Below are 14,532 nucleotides of genomic sequence, written 5' to 3'. Positions count from 1 at the left end.
TTTCTGAATAGTACTTCTCACGAAAACAAAGAAGAGTCAGCACAAAACAGCTAACTTTTATTTGGTGGTTAAAAAGCTACATTTCGACTAAATATAGTGTCCTTGAACATGTGTTTAGGAAGTAACTAATTAGTTGTAAAAAGATCAGTACTTCCTCTCTCTCTCCATTGCTAAATAATTATCAGTCTGTTTCAATTCTCGTTCTTTCAAACGATTAGATCACGATAACTCAAAGGGCATTGTGCTTACATTTGAGATGCATATGCCCTCTCATTTTTTTCTCTTTTATTTATTCTTATAAGTCAAAATTTATATTTTTAACCTTAAATTTTGAGTTGATTTGGGAGGTTTATGATAGTTTATTTTCAGTTTGTGTTTTTAGATTATTAAAAACACGTATAAAAAACAATTATTTATAAATTACTTTTTTATAAATATGTCATTTAGTTTTTTCTAAGAAAAGTCAAACAATGACCTATACTCTACAATAAATATGATAACTTTTGTAGTTTCCGCAACTTTTTTGCAAAAAGACGAATGTTCTATGTTTGAAAATTTAACTACGCCTAACATCAGTTATTTAGAAACGGAATGGGTGATTAACAACACAGGGGATGATCTGTCTCAGCTGATCACCAGTTGCCATTCTGTCACCTCAACGTAGAACATACTTCACCTTGCTTCCCCATCTCTCTCTCTCTCTCTCTCTCTCTCTCTCTCTCTAACCAAGAGTTCTCTCTCTAGCTCCAGTCGTTTTCTCTCAATGTTGCCTGCTCGTGGTAGGGTATTATAATGGCTACGTGCGTTTGTTTGCATAGGTAGTTCTCCTGTCCAGTGTCTGCACTACTGCACATAGATTCTACCACAAGATCGACAGCAATGGCACAATATGGCATGCACATCACACCACCTCCTCCTCCTTCCACCGATCACAAAATCATCATCCATAATAAATCATATTAAGTAATACTACTCCATAATTAAGCACTGACAGCTCTCCACAATCTTTGCTTATCTTCAGTTAATCACTTTCTCTCTCCTCTGTCCAACTTGCTGCTGGCCTCTCTCTCTCTCTCTCTCTCTCTCTCTACACCTAGATATAGATAGATGGATAGCTAGCTAGTAGTATTTGTATTGCATCCCTTGGCTGCAACTGCACAAGCTAAGCTATAGCTAGGCTCCAAGTTCATTTGAGAGCAAAGGGAAAGTGAGGCCTCCATCAGCTAGCCCTCCTCCTCTTCTGCTTGTCTTCTCCTTTGTTCCCCTACAGGAGAGAAAAGATTCATCTCAACTGCATCTCGCAATCCTATCCTGCCTTAGCTTAGCTTCCTCCTCATCTCGATCTCGTCTTCTTCTTCTTCTTCTTCTTGACCAATCCAATCTAGCTGTTTGCTTCTGTTGCTTCGATCTTTAATTTCCTGCCTTTGAAGCTACAGCCATGGAGGAGAGGATTGAGCTATAGCTTAGCTGTCTGGTCTTCTTTTTTGGTGGTGTTGTTGGATCGTTGAGGAGGAGAGGAAAGGATAGATTGGGATAGGTGAGGCGCGGCCATGGATGGAGATGGAGCTCGTGCTCGTCGTGTAATCGGCTGATTGATTGAGAGATGAGACGTGCAGCTGCAGGATCGAGGACAGAAGTAGCAGGAGGAGGTTGTCGTCGTCGTCGTTGTTGCCGCCATGGTCCCAGCTAGGAGCCGCCCGTTGCACCATGACAGCAGCAGCAAGAGGAGCGGCGGCAACTCGTCCTGTCCCCAATACTGCATCGCCACCCAACTCGAGGCCTCGTCAGGCGCCGCGCCGGCGGGTAGACTTCGCCACCACCAGCCGCCGGCGGCAAGATACCCTCCTCGGCAAGTAGCCATGGCCGACGACGACGCGGCCGGCACGAGCTCTCGCAGTGGCGAAGACGACGACAAAGACTGGCTCCAGCTCGGCCTCGCAGCGGCGCCGCCCTCCTCCTCCGGCGACAACGACGACGCCACGGCTCCGGCGGCGGCCCCGTCGTCTACCCCAACGGAGCTGGACGTGTTCGCCAACAACAAGCAGCACAAAGGGAGGCCGCCGCTGTTCCCGCTGCCGATTTTCAGGAGCTACCACCAGTACGGCCACGGCGGCCGGTGTCGGCCGACGGCGCCGGCGCCGGCGCCATCATTCTTCCCGTTTGCACGGCCGTTGAGGAGCTCCGGCGATCCGGCCGTGAGAGTGATTAGCCCGCCGCGACGAGCGGAGGCAGCTGCTGCCGGCTTGTGGCTTACACTTCAGGCAGCCCCTGACCAGTAAGCATATATGTAACATATATGCAAATATACAACTTTGCATGTACACTTGTGATCATATATTAGCCACATATATATGAGTCATTAACATGCTTGATCCATTGCATATTGGATTGGTTAATTGTGGAAAGTAGCTAATTATTATGCACCTGATAACAATGCAAAAAGTTCAACACAGATGTGTAAAATTTAATTTACTGAACTAGTAGTATTACTGTTTATATGCACAAGCTAGATTATACATATTGAGCATATATAAACTAATTCCATCTTGTGTGTTTGATGCCTTTTAGATATTAATATTTACTCTTATTGTTTTTATGTTTGCAGAGTTAGAGAGCCTATTTTGCCTCAGATACCAAAGAGCTATCTTAGAATCAAGTAAGTTATATATATATATATATATATATATATATATATATATATATATCCATTTTTTTCTTGATTCTCCTTTCAAAGTACAAACTAAGATGAAATGCATTTATGCATGTATACAGCAGGCCTATATGCTAACTATAGTCCTTAAGTTTCTCTAGATAGTCAGGCTAGGTTGTATCAACATATATATTGTTTTGCTTATGCTTATGTTCGTTTGTATGGATTATTACTAAATAAAAAATAATTTATAGGAAAAAATTTATGTATATGTCCTTAACAATTCAAAAACTAATGTTATAAAACAAACTACAATAGAAAAAACCAAAAAAAAAATAAATTCCAAAATTATGTTTTAAGGCTTAAAAAGTAAACTCCAAAAAGTTAAGTTTTAAGGCTTAAATTTTGGTTTATAAGCATAAGCATATATATAAGATGGGCTAGTATACCAATTAGCCAAATAAAGTTTTGCTTTTGCTTTTGTACTAATTAGTGTCTTGTATGAATTTAAAAGGTCATATTTACATATGCACACATTGATCGATCTAAAATAATTAATAATGCATGAATAATATATACTTGCACATTTTTCACAGGGATAGCAACATGAAGGTGGAGGTGGTGATGAAGTACTTGGCCGGCAAGCTAGGACTCACACAATCTCATCTTCAGGTACAATAATCTGGAATCAGTCAACACCTCTTCTTTCTTCAGCTACAAATTAAGCATGCTTGCTTACTTTTCTTCCCTTTCAGTACTAAATAATCACCTTGATTAATTTAGTGGTATACCTTTTGCTTGATTAATGTTATTGCATAAAATGTTTGGGAGAAGCAACAATCGAGTGATCAATAGTGAATAGTGAGCAGTTGTTGAATTTGCACTGCAAGGTAGCTAACATTTCTTCTGCTGAATCGCTGCATATATAGGTTGGCAATTGGGGGGAATCATGACAGGAACATTATACCTAAACCAAACGTACCACATTGAGCTAGGTTTGGGATCTCTTTGATTTGGTACTAGACAAAAGCAATAGGTCAGAGGCACATATCAGCATGTAGTATATAGTTACCAAAATACCATCACGCATGCAGTTCTATTCATGCATGCATCATGCAAATTTCATATTCTCTTAGCTAGATTTGGTAGGTAATTTGGACCAGAATTTGATTGGTTACCTGCAGAGGGCCTTATGGCTGAAACTTTTGTATAGCTTCTTTGCCAAATTTTGAGTGCCCCCTCAGTGTTTCTGTGGCTTCGTCACTAACAGCATGTTTTGGTCAGTTCTTAGTGGTACAATAACTAATTTTGCAACGAAAAGAAAAAAAAACAATTAATACATGTAGCATGCATCTCACAAGTGAAACCAGGACTAAATGTATTTTTGCACAATTAAGTACTTTATGGAAACCTCCCATTAATCCAGTAAAATTGTTAATGAAAAAACACTCTACAGAGGGTAAACAAAGTTTTAAAAGATTCAAAAATAGACGTACTACCGTAAATTCATGTATATATGTGTTACTGTACATAATTACATAAAAATCCAAGACCAAACTCAATTTTAGCTTTAAAGATATCCGTTTCATAAGCCACAGATCAAATAAGGGTAAAACAGTCAAGTTTCATTTTATCTTTGTTTAACTGATCTATTTATTTTACCGTTTGTAAATTGATCTGTATCACCCAAACAGAAAATATATAGATCAAAAAATTAGTTTTGGACATGTTTGTACAACACCTCTACTGTAATATTTTTTGGCAAAAATGTTAAAACCTTCAAATATATTTTCCGGGCCATTAATTTCATGACTTCGACACACACACGTACAAAATGAAATTAAATACTGGTCTTTGACTAATACATGCATGTAGATGGAGAATAACATAATTTGCTCCTTTTGTGCTCTTTGCATATGTTTATAATGCAAAATCGGAACGATATATGAATCTAATTAATTACGAAGTGTTTAATAGGTTGTCAGGTCGGTAGATAGTACATGGACGTGGCAACAACAGAATTAAGTGTGTTAACATTTTGCAACATTAATTAATATTGGGTCAACCACACAGAACAAAAACTGAGAACAGTTGAACTGTCAATGTATACACATAGTACATTATGGCAATATGGCCGTAGAGCCCTCAATTAAGTAGGCAACACTAAACTAGTTCAACCAACTTAATATGCATTTACTAGGAAAAACTAAATCACCAGCATTAACTAATTATTCCTAATCATAAAACGACCCCTTGACTTTCAAAAGCCAACTAGATTTTTCATTATTTTAACCACTAAGATATATTGTCATCTACCAAGCACATCCAATATTAATTACTAGGACATGTTTAGCTTGCATTCATCGTGTTCTATATATTTGGTCAAAATGGATGTTTTGATTGCATGAATTTATCTTCGTCCACATGAGAAATATAATAATTGTGTAACCATAAGAAATAATTTTAATTAATAAGGAATGGCTTGAATATCATGAGTACATCTACAATAATATTCCATTTATTCCATATTATTTGACTTTCTAGATTTATCTAGATTCATATCCTATATATAAATGTATATGTTTTGTATATATGACTAGATTCATTAACACATATAAATTTAAGTAAGACTAAAAATCTTGTAACGTAGAACGAAGGGAATACTATATTAACGAAATTACCAAAACTGTGTGGAAGTAATTCTCTGAAAGGTTTTGTTGAACAAAACGTTTGAAAACTACAGGGAATATATAATCACTCTTCTGACTCGGAGAACATAAAATTTTCAACACCGAATCATCTTGATTAGTTAAATAATTGTCTATCCTTTAATTAACAGCTGCCTGATCTCAATCACTCGGTGTGACCGGCTAGCTTAATTTTACTACATTACAATATACTAAACTCAGCATCGGGTAATTAAACAGGGGATATATTATTTCCTGACATGCATGTATGCATATGGTGACAAATTAGCAGTCAGGTTAACCCTACCGCGCTATCGTGCTTAATTATCGCAAGGTTGGATAAGGGCAAAGGTTTGTTGAATTTTATTTAAATCCACACTTGAAAAGGATAGAAAAAATTCTTTTTTTTCCCTGAAAGCAGTGTATAATTTCTATTGCTATATATTGAACAAAGTATTTTTCATGCTCGCGTAGCTGTAAGGAAGGCATGCAAAAAAAAATACCCATATTTCTTTATGTGTGTACTCTTTATGATGAGTTTGCTAATAAGATTGGGTATATAGTAATCCCAATGTTTTTTCCCTCGGCAAGATATCTACGGTATGCAATTTCTTGTTTTTGCGTTTAGCTCCCCGAACAATTTTGTATCATTAATTCTTATTATTGAATGATAAACAAAGTTGGTGAAAATGATCAAGTTTACTTTCTAATTTGGAGCCCATTCAATTTAAAAAATAAAAAAATTAGGACATTGTTTGGATATGATTTGTACAATTTTAATATAGCAAAGCACGCGGCAAAAATGTTATGCAATATTACGTTGTTCTTCGAAAATATCCTCCTTTTTCTGAAATTTTGAAAATTTTACTTTGTTTTAATTTTTTCGTTTGTAGCTTTAACACATTGCCGTAACTAGGTTATCGTGTGGTAACCTTGTATTATCACGCGAAGCTCAAAAGTTTAAATTAAAATTGTAGAATACGGAAAAATTATCTCAGTTTTATGGTTTTTCTCGAGTAATTAACCGCGCTACCATCGGTGTATATAGCTGAACACCTGAACAGCAGTTGGGTGAACCCTAGTAGTAGTACGTATGGCACTGTCACGCTTTCGTATATAATACGTATGGAGTAATAATTAAGGTGGGCAAAATAAGCGTGCACGTATATTGGTCGTACGCGTAATGTATAGCATTGCACTTAATTAGAAGGAAAAATGAACCTGTATATTGTATACATCGTCATCATACACATACGGATGACAATTTTGTCCATGATTCTGAGTACAGTTGAGTATCGGGTGCAATATATATGGGCATGGGATTAACTTTCTTTTGATGCGCGCACCGGCCTGCTAGTGACCCAAAAACTTATGTGTAGCTATATATATTTTATATTTTAACGTACATTAGGTAATCAAGAAATACTTGATCAATTATGTTGCCATCTGTTAGGTTATCTATCTATCGACATATTGCTTATTACTTATGTAAGATTTGTTAGGTAGCTGCCCACCGAGCATAGCCGTGCCCAACAGATAGGTGTACATATATACGGAGTTGTCCCTACTATACGGATACGGGTACGTATACGCGCGTGCGTGCGTGCATGTTTTCGGGTCCCGCGCGCGCGCGTGTATCGATCGGACTGTGGGCCCCACCCCTTCCCAGAGCTAACGGCGTATACACGTACGGGTGTGTGCACGCGTAGTACGTGTGGCGCAGTAGGTCGGGTCGGGGTCTTCTGGGTCGCAAGCCTATAGCTGTTGGTGGCACGCGTGCGTCAGTGCGACCGGTTTGCCCCGTACACCCACGGCCACCGGGCCTAATGGCTGCGTTCTTTTTGCCACGTTGGAACCTCTTTTCGTTTTCCGTTAGCACGTCTTTTAAATGTATTTTATATAAAAATTTTCTATATAGAAAATATTCTAAAAGATCAAATAACTCCATTTTCCAAATTCTTAATAAGTAATATTTAATTAATTATGTGCTAATTATGTTTATCGTTTTTCGTGCTGCTAATTAGCTTTTGTGGCTCTTTGTTTCGAACGCAGCCATAGACACATATGTATTGATGATATATGGATAAAACTATATAAACTCAGAAATTTTTATAATATAAAACATAGTAAGCTGTATTTTGTATACACTACGAGGTATGACCCGATCACACGAATTGAACCGCGTGTGCGACTACCGTTTGAGCTAATTCCAAAAAAACAATTATTTCTAGTTTATCTAATCGGAATTAAGCAAAATTAAGGTTAGGGAAAAATACTATATTTTTTAATAAAGAAATAAGAATATGTGAGAGATAAAATAAGAATAATTTTAAATGGGAAGTGATTGTGTGGTAAGTGAAACTAACAAAAAATGGTTATATTTTCATACAATATTGAAATGATAAGAAATGATTATATTTTATAACGGATGGAGTATAATATTTATAGAGTAGTTAGTACTCCACGTCTTAGGAGAAACAAATTTTTATATGTAAATCTAAACACCCACAGAAGATTTTTTTTTTTTTTGAGACGAGGGAGTAGATATTAAGATATCTACGATATTATATATTGAATAATAGAGAGGTGGAAGAATAGGTGAGGGTAAAAAGTAGAACGGATATCATTTGGTATAATGTTTCACGTATAATTCACAAAATCAATTTGCATGTCTACATACATTTATTTAAAAGAATATGCAAACACTGAATTAAAAAAAAAAGACTTGTTTGCACATTTTTCCCAGAAGTTTCTTCTGAGTCTCCTGTAATAGTGTAGCACACACAAGTAGTGGCCTAGTGGGCAATGATCCATCAGTACATAATTAACCAATCATCATACATTGATAGATGGCTGCACTACTGCAAACTAAGTGCAGATTAACGCAACGTGAAGGCGACATGCATTATACATGTATAAATAGTACATACTTGCACATGTACACATTATTCTCGTCCTTGGTTAGCACTGATTAATCTGCTCATCTGTTTGTTCTTGCCGTATACATGTATATATTTGTGTGAAAATAAATTTCATATGCGTGTGGTTGATCTTAACCAGGTGGAACTGACATGCAGAGGGCAGCTTCTTCCTCCCTTCTTGCTGGTCAAAAACGTCAGAGACAGCATCTGGTGCTCGTCACTGGGACCAAGCTGGGAGGAGGAGGACGACGACGATGATCTTGTCGAGTTGCACCGGCGATCGCCGGCGGCTACTACTGACCATGTCATGGCACTCTTTTACAGCGCAAGTAGGTCGTCCTACCATTGATTGGAGTAGTTAATAATGTCCATCCCTCGATCTGTAATTAATCAACGAGTTCTTTCATTATTTCCGACCAAAAGCTGGTCCTGATCTGCTGCTGCTGCTGCTGCTCTGGTTAACTGGACTGATGCCTAGACGTCACAGGATTAACCAACCAATGAACAACATTTGTTTGTAATTTGTTCTAATTACTCCATGTTGATTTGTTTGAAAGAAAAGGCTAACCACATCTGATGGGACTTACCAGAACATCATCATCCATGCAGAAACATCTGCATGTGTACAGCTTGAGATCTTATCAGTATGTTGCAGTTGTAACCATTTCTTGCTAGAAGCGTCAGCATTGCATTTGCTCGGTTATCTGCTTCTACTCTCAGTTAATTTTTTACTTACTAGCATACACCAAGAATTACTTGACATCCGTAATGAAGCAGCATGCTTGCATACTAACATAAACCAAGAATTATGTACACATCGAATCGATGCTTCAAGAATTTGTCAGCTGATGGATGTCAGGTATCACATACTAAGCCCACTGAATTTGCATTCCATAAAGGCAAATGCAAGGACCACGCGTACAGAGTCTGTAGTGCTATAAAATTGCTTGCACATAGCTATCACAAGTAACACCCCCATCAATGCGTTGGGCTGTTGGCATCATTGTAGATACAAACAAGAATTACAGATGCTTTCCCCAAGTGTCTGAACCCTCAAGACCGAAAGCAGTGCGTAAAGCCCTTCACTCAGGGTATCAACAATTTGCTCATCCTCGCACCGACATGCTAGCTCCAAGGTCTCATCTTAGACCTGCGAGAAAACACTAAAAATCTTGATATCACACCTGTCGCTTATAGCAGTTGTTGACAGTCTAGCTGCTACCAAAGGTATAAGCTGATGATTTTGCACTCACCCTAGCGTCCATGATAAGAGTCTCAACGCCCTCCCTTCTGCATCTTGAATCTAGAAACAGGTCTTGAAGATGAACTAGCAGGCTGGAAAAATGTTTAGGAAATAATGTGAGCAGAGCAGGTCAATATGAATTTGTACCCCCACCTATCAGAGGTTTGAAAAACATCTTACATTCTGCAAAGAATCACTCTTTGATGGTTGAAGGGTTGCAATATTGTCATCATGTTCAATAATAGACCCTGTGAAGGCCTGCTTGGAGCCATAAGATAAGGTTAAACGCAATTTCAAACGGCATAGCAGCATTATCAGTGCAAAAGCAAACTGACCTTTTGTCCACTTGATATTATCTTCCGATCATGAGATTTAGTGTTATCTGAAGACACCTGTTGAGGGAAAGAATCAGCGCTACCAACACAATGGAAGACTAATAAACCACACATGTAACTAGGGACCAAGCATCCAGAATGGTGCTTGATTTCAGTTGACAAAGAATTAAATGTTTTACTGACCTAAGATCAGTATGTAAAGCAAGTGTCATGTCACTTGAACAAAACATTCGACACACATCATAAATACACAATGCTGCCAAATGAAACAGTCCGTTTGATTGTGCAGGAACCACTCTAGATGATGATAAGATGAGCCATGAATACCAGCAGATGGTGCCTCCAGAGCGAAGAATGGCTTAATCACATGAGTCCGTGGGAGTTGGCTTTTAGACTTCATATCTATCTTATTTTGAAATTTAGCAGCATGTTTTCAAAATGTTAGCATGTCTCATTTAGCTAGCCAAGATATGTTTTCACTTGTAACTGATACATTATTAAACGTCTGTAAGGATCGTTGAATCAACATCTTTGAGATTGATAATTTGGTCCCTTTTTTAATGCAAAAATGGAGCAGGCTTTTCCCTTCTAAAAAAAGTCAATTGCACATGAAGATCTAAGGCATGGATAAATACCAAAAAACATGTCCAAGCACAAGTAATCCCAACAAATTATCATGGCATTACTATGGGACAAAACATCCAATGACAGGTTTATGAAGGTAAGGAATGCATCTAAAATCAGTCACTAGGAAATCAAAATTTGCAATTGGTACCTCAAGTATTGAACTGGAGTGTTTTGGACCCCGTGGCAATGGAAGAGACTTTGACGGATCAACAGTATGTTTGTTATCATCTTGAAAAGAAACAGCTGCAAATAGGAAATTTGGGTTACAAATGCATGACCGGGGTAGTCAATTGAATTTCTCAAAGTAATATATGGAGCACCAAGAGAATAAGGTGTTTTTTAGACAGGGCATACTGTATGTAAAATACTACAGGAAATACATAGGTTTGACCTTTGGTGTTTTACATACATTTAGCCCATTATAAGTCATATGGAAGTATCAGAACTAACCTTTTTTAACAGGAAGCTGAATTTCAGAGTTTATTATCTGCACCAAAAGAAAAAACACAATGATTGATACAGTAGCTAAGGAAGATGTATCGCTGTAATTGCATGACATATTGCCAAATGCACTCAGACACAAAGAAGTTACAGACAAAAAGTATGAGCTTACAGAAGTCTGGCCTGGAAAAACTGAGTGAGGTGTACTGGATGAAGGTGTAAAAGAAGCACTTTTCAGTATTTCCCTTCCTCCAGGCTTCTTTAGAGCACTCTTTAGCTATTAGTTATTTAGATCAAGAATTAAAATGCAATGATTGCAATACAGCGCACTTACAAATCAAGATAACATCAATATCATGTCACATCAGCTTGAGAAACAAGTACCTGCGCACTTTCATGACTCCAATCATTACCATCACTTCCAGAAAATGAGGCACCCAAACTAGCATTATGATGATCATATTTGTCACGTAGAATATTCCTTTCTTCCTCATCTTCCTCGTCATCTTCACTCGGTCCAGCATCTTCTTCGTCATCCTCATCATCTTCTTCGTCTTCCTCGGAAGTACTCCCAGCATCCTTTTCTTCCATTTCAAGTTCATCTAACCTTGCCATGATTCGTGCATGTTCCCTGTCTTTATCTGACATTCCTGAAGCAGAACTTGAAACCTCTGTAGAAGACAAGTAAAAAAACAGTCATACGGAAGTAGAAGTTGCAACTTGAAAACTACATGCAAGTTCAAAAGGCCTAGTGAGAAACTTGTATGGAGTATCATAGATATCTCAACAGAACAAGATATCCTCATATAATGTTTAGTTACTTATATATGTTAAACTTAATAGATATGATGCTGTCAAGTTTCAACAACACCACACAGCATTGCATCTAGTAGAACAAGAGAGGGAGAAATACTAGATGATCAACTTGCATAAGATTGCTTGGAACATGATAAATTTAGAAATTTTAGGATATTATACTAAATAAGAAAGAGTCACAGCAGAACAGCATACTAGGAATTAACATTACAACTCAACATACTGCGGAGTAGGTAATGAAAAGAAAGTTACAAATGGTTACCTGATGTTGATGAGTTTATTTCTGTGTCTTCGTCATATTCTTCTCTTATTTCAACAAGACCCTCCTGCCAGTATAAAGAAAATTAAGTATCCAATTGTAATAGACTATCGATAGACACAAACTCAAAATTAAAGAATGAAGAGTGAACATCGATATGTAAGACAAAACATCGGGGAAGAAAACCATGTAAAGTTCTCTATGCGCAAGCTCCCCCTCTCCCCCAGCAGAACTTTATTTTTTAACCAAAATTGCTGGGCTAGTTGGCCCTTTGCAGTGCTAGGCGGTCCAGGATAAGAACCTCACTTGATTTTGGGTTAGTAATGGTTCGTGCTCTCTGTAAAATTAAAGTGTGTATTGAGAATCTATATAATATCTGACAGTATGTGAACACATGCCAAATTCTTCCTGATTGAAAGCAGAGTTGCCTAGGCAATATACAGGCACTAAGCACCACTTGACTGCCCACCTAGAATATAGTGTCTTTTAGTCTGACCATCCAAATATGGTACCAAAGGGTCGGGCATTTTAGCATGTTATTAGTGTTGTGACTGAGGAAATCATAGATGTCAATAATGGTATGTTGCATAAGCGAGCTTATTAACGATTAAAAAACAATTTATGGAAAAATTTTATATACGTGTTCATAGTGACCTAAAAGAAAAGGGTAGAAAATAAACTACGAAAAAGAAAAACCCAAATCAACTCTAAATTTAAGTTTTAAACTTCACATTTTGGCTTATAAGCATAAGTGAAAAGGTAAGAACCTAATTTGGTTTTGCTCTTGACAAGTGACCTTGAGCGAATTGAAATTGCAGATTTAATAGCCACCTTAACTTATACAAACACTAATATACCACTGCCTTCCCGTTCCCGGATATACAACACAAGAAAAATAAAGCCTTACAGAAGCCTCGGCGGCAGTTGATTCGAAGAATTTTGCCTCAGCTTCAAGGTCAGCTATAGTTGCCTTCATCGCTTCCACTTGAGCTTCCAGCTCCATCCCCCTCCTGTGCAGTATCTCAGTGGTCTGCTTCGCGGACCTCTCCACATAGTACCCCTCCCCTAGAAGCACCTGGAGACAATCGATCAACCATTACATGCTGCGGACCTAGGTAGGCACAATCAGAATCCGTAGCCGCTCCCGATTTCATGGCGGTAACCCTTACCAGCAGCTCGTTCGTGTGGATTAAACGGCCCGGGAAAAATGCGGCGCCGCCGAAGGGAACCTGCAAGCGGGAACGAACCAAACCGAAAAAAAGGAAGATCACCTAAACTGGTTCGGATGCATCGTTGCACGCGGCTAATCGGGGAGAGAGAGATAGAGAGAGAGAGAGAGGCGGGGGGAATACCATGACGTCGTGGGAGAGCTCGTCGGGGAGCCTCTGGACGAGGGAGACGAGCGCGGCGTTGTCGGCGACGAAGCCCTGGAGGCGGGAGAGCTCGGCGCGGCGGTCGGCGACGGCACCGGCGACCCGCGCCACGGCCCTCCTCGTCTCCGCCGGCGAGAACACCGCGCCCAGCGGCGTCACCGTCCCCTTCCCCTTCCTCGCCGCCGCAGCCATCGCTCGCTCGCGCTTGCGCTTGCTTGCCCCCGCTCCAAAACCACCCAAAACCTAAATGGGCCGCGTCTCTAGTACTGCAGGCTTCTCCTCATTTGGGCCGTCTCGCCGTTTTAGTTGCTCATGCAGTCATGCTACCTTTCTTTTCTATTATTTTTTATTTGGCGCTATTAACTTTTTGTGCTTATATTTTATTTAACAATTTATAATTATCAACTATTTTGAAATGATTGATTTTATCACTTAAAAAACTTTTAGCAGGATTTATATTTTTGCATATTTTTATAAAAAAATAAAATAAGATAAACGGTCAAATGTGAAAAATCAACCGCATAAAATTAAAAAAACCTTGTCAGGCTCACATCGGTTGGGTCAGTAAGAAAAGGAAAAACAGATTATTTCCAAATGAGAAATAATAGTCGTCTATAGTGATTCAGAAGTAAATATCATAAAATAAACCATGATGAAAAAATATAAAATCAACTTCAAAATTAAAGTTTGTCTTATAAGCAGCTGCATCAACGAAATGATGAGAGCCCACAAAGTCTATACTTCTTTCTTGATTGTATCCCAAAACAAGTCAGTAAATAGTGCTGAGTTGTTTGTCCTCGTTTGAGTCTGGTTTGATCTGTTGATGGGTGTTTTGGAATTTAACATGAAAAGGTGGGTCTCACTGGCACGTGGAGCCCACTGAACAAGTTTTCTCCGATTATAATGTTCTTTTTTACTCGTATTCGTTTGTAAAGTAGCTGAGTTATTGGGCTGGTAGTTGCAAATTGGATGTGCCAGCCCATATGTGCCTCATTTTTATCCTCTAGACAATAATAGGTAGAAATATAAACTGAAACATTTTGCAAAAGATAGTTATTACTAAATCGTTAACACCGCATAAAAATATTTCCTCTGGTTTAGATATATTTTTTTGGTTAATCGAGCTCTGTTTGCCCGTTTGGTATTGCAGTGAATTATGATAATTTCGTTGTGTTTAATA

General features: G+C 38.4%; 2 protein-coding genes across 6 annotated transcripts; one reads left to right on the top strand and one right to left on the bottom strand.

Annotated features, from left to right (window-relative positions):
- Positions 1-1,172: 1,172 nt before the first annotated feature.
- On the top strand, positions 1,173-8,951 carry LOC102715071 (protein LAX PANICLE 2-like). 3 transcript variants are annotated; one of them, XM_040528947.1, is made up of 5 exons: positions 1,173-1,537; positions 1,617-2,275; positions 2,606-2,656; positions 3,247-3,322; positions 8,398-8,951. In XM_040528947.1, the coding sequence occupies exons 2-5, from the start codon at positions 1,677-1,679 to the stop codon at positions 8,605-8,607; spliced, it is 936 nt and encodes a 311-aa protein (XP_040384881.1). In that variant the 5' UTR covers positions 1,173-1,537; positions 1,617-1,676; the 3' UTR covers positions 8,608-8,951. The 3 variants fall into 3 exon arrangements, with proteins under 3 accessions (XP_040384881.1, XP_040384878.1, XP_015688252.1); XM_040528944.1 differs by having other exon boundaries at positions 1,173-2,275; XM_015832766.2 differs by lacking the exon at positions 8,398-8,951 and adding an exon at positions 3,580-4,198 and having other exon boundaries at positions 1,173-2,275.
- On the bottom strand, positions 8,951-13,588 carry LOC102714788 (unconventional prefoldin RPB5 interactor 1). 3 transcript variants are annotated; one of them, XM_015832765.2, is made up of 12 exons: positions 13,332-13,588; positions 13,149-13,208; positions 12,887-13,054; positions 11,983-12,046; positions 11,289-11,575; positions 11,077-11,181; positions 10,914-10,950; positions 10,612-10,706; positions 9,837-9,893; positions 9,682-9,759; positions 9,512-9,593; positions 8,951-9,421 (listed from the first exon to the last, which is right to left on the bottom strand). In XM_015832765.2, the coding sequence occupies exons 1-11, from the start codon at positions 13,542-13,544 to the stop codon at positions 9,534-9,536; spliced, it is 1,224 nt and encodes a 407-aa protein (XP_015688251.1). In that variant the 5' UTR covers positions 13,545-13,588; the 3' UTR covers positions 8,951-9,421; positions 9,512-9,533. The 3 variants fall into 3 exon arrangements, with proteins under 3 accessions (XP_015688251.1, XP_006645273.2, XP_040384875.1); XM_006645210.3 differs by having other exon boundaries at positions 8,951-9,408; XM_040528941.1 differs by lacking the exon at positions 13,149-13,208 and having other exon boundaries at positions 8,951-9,408; positions 13,332-13,567.
- Positions 13,589-14,532: the final 944 nt, after the last annotated feature.

Source organism: Oryza brachyantha, chromosome 1, assembly GCF_000231095.2.
Source record: "Oryza brachyantha chromosome 1, ObraRS2, whole genome shotgun sequence".
NCBI lineage: Eukaryota > Viridiplantae > Streptophyta > Magnoliopsida > Poales > Poaceae > Oryza > Oryza brachyantha.
The sequence above is the reverse complement of the archived record's forward strand: the minus strand, read 5'-3'. Positions and strand labels throughout refer to the sequence as shown.

What these genes read in the sequence shown, in the direction of transcription:
- LOC102715071 (XM_040528947.1), top strand. Translation starts at nt 1,677, where the DNA reads ATGGTCCCAGCTAGGAGCCGCCCGTTGCACCATGACAGCAGCAGCAAG. An exon ending in CTTCAGGCAGCCCCTGACCA is followed by an intron (nt 2,276 to 2,605) that starts GTAAGCATATAT and finishes TTATGTTTGCAG; the next exon opens with AGTTAGAGAGCCTATTTTGC. An exon ending in AAGAGCTATCTTAGAATCAA is followed by an intron (nt 2,657 to 3,246) that starts GTAAGTTATATA and finishes CATTTTTCACAG; the next exon opens with GGATAGCAACATGAAGGTGG.
- LOC102714788 (XM_015832765.2), bottom strand. Translation starts at nt 13,544, where the DNA reads ATGGCTGCGGCGGCGAGGAAGGGGAAGGGGACGGTGACGCCGCTGGGC. An exon ending in AATAAACTCATCAACATCAG is followed by an intron (nt 11,576 to 11,982) that starts GTAACCATTTGT and finishes TGTCTTCTACAG; the next exon opens with AGGTTTCAAGTTCTGCTTCA. An exon ending in ACTCCAGTTCAATACTTGAG is followed by an intron (nt 9,894 to 10,611) that starts GTACCAATTGCA and finishes TTCCCTCAACAG; the next exon opens with GTGTCTTCAGATAACACTAA.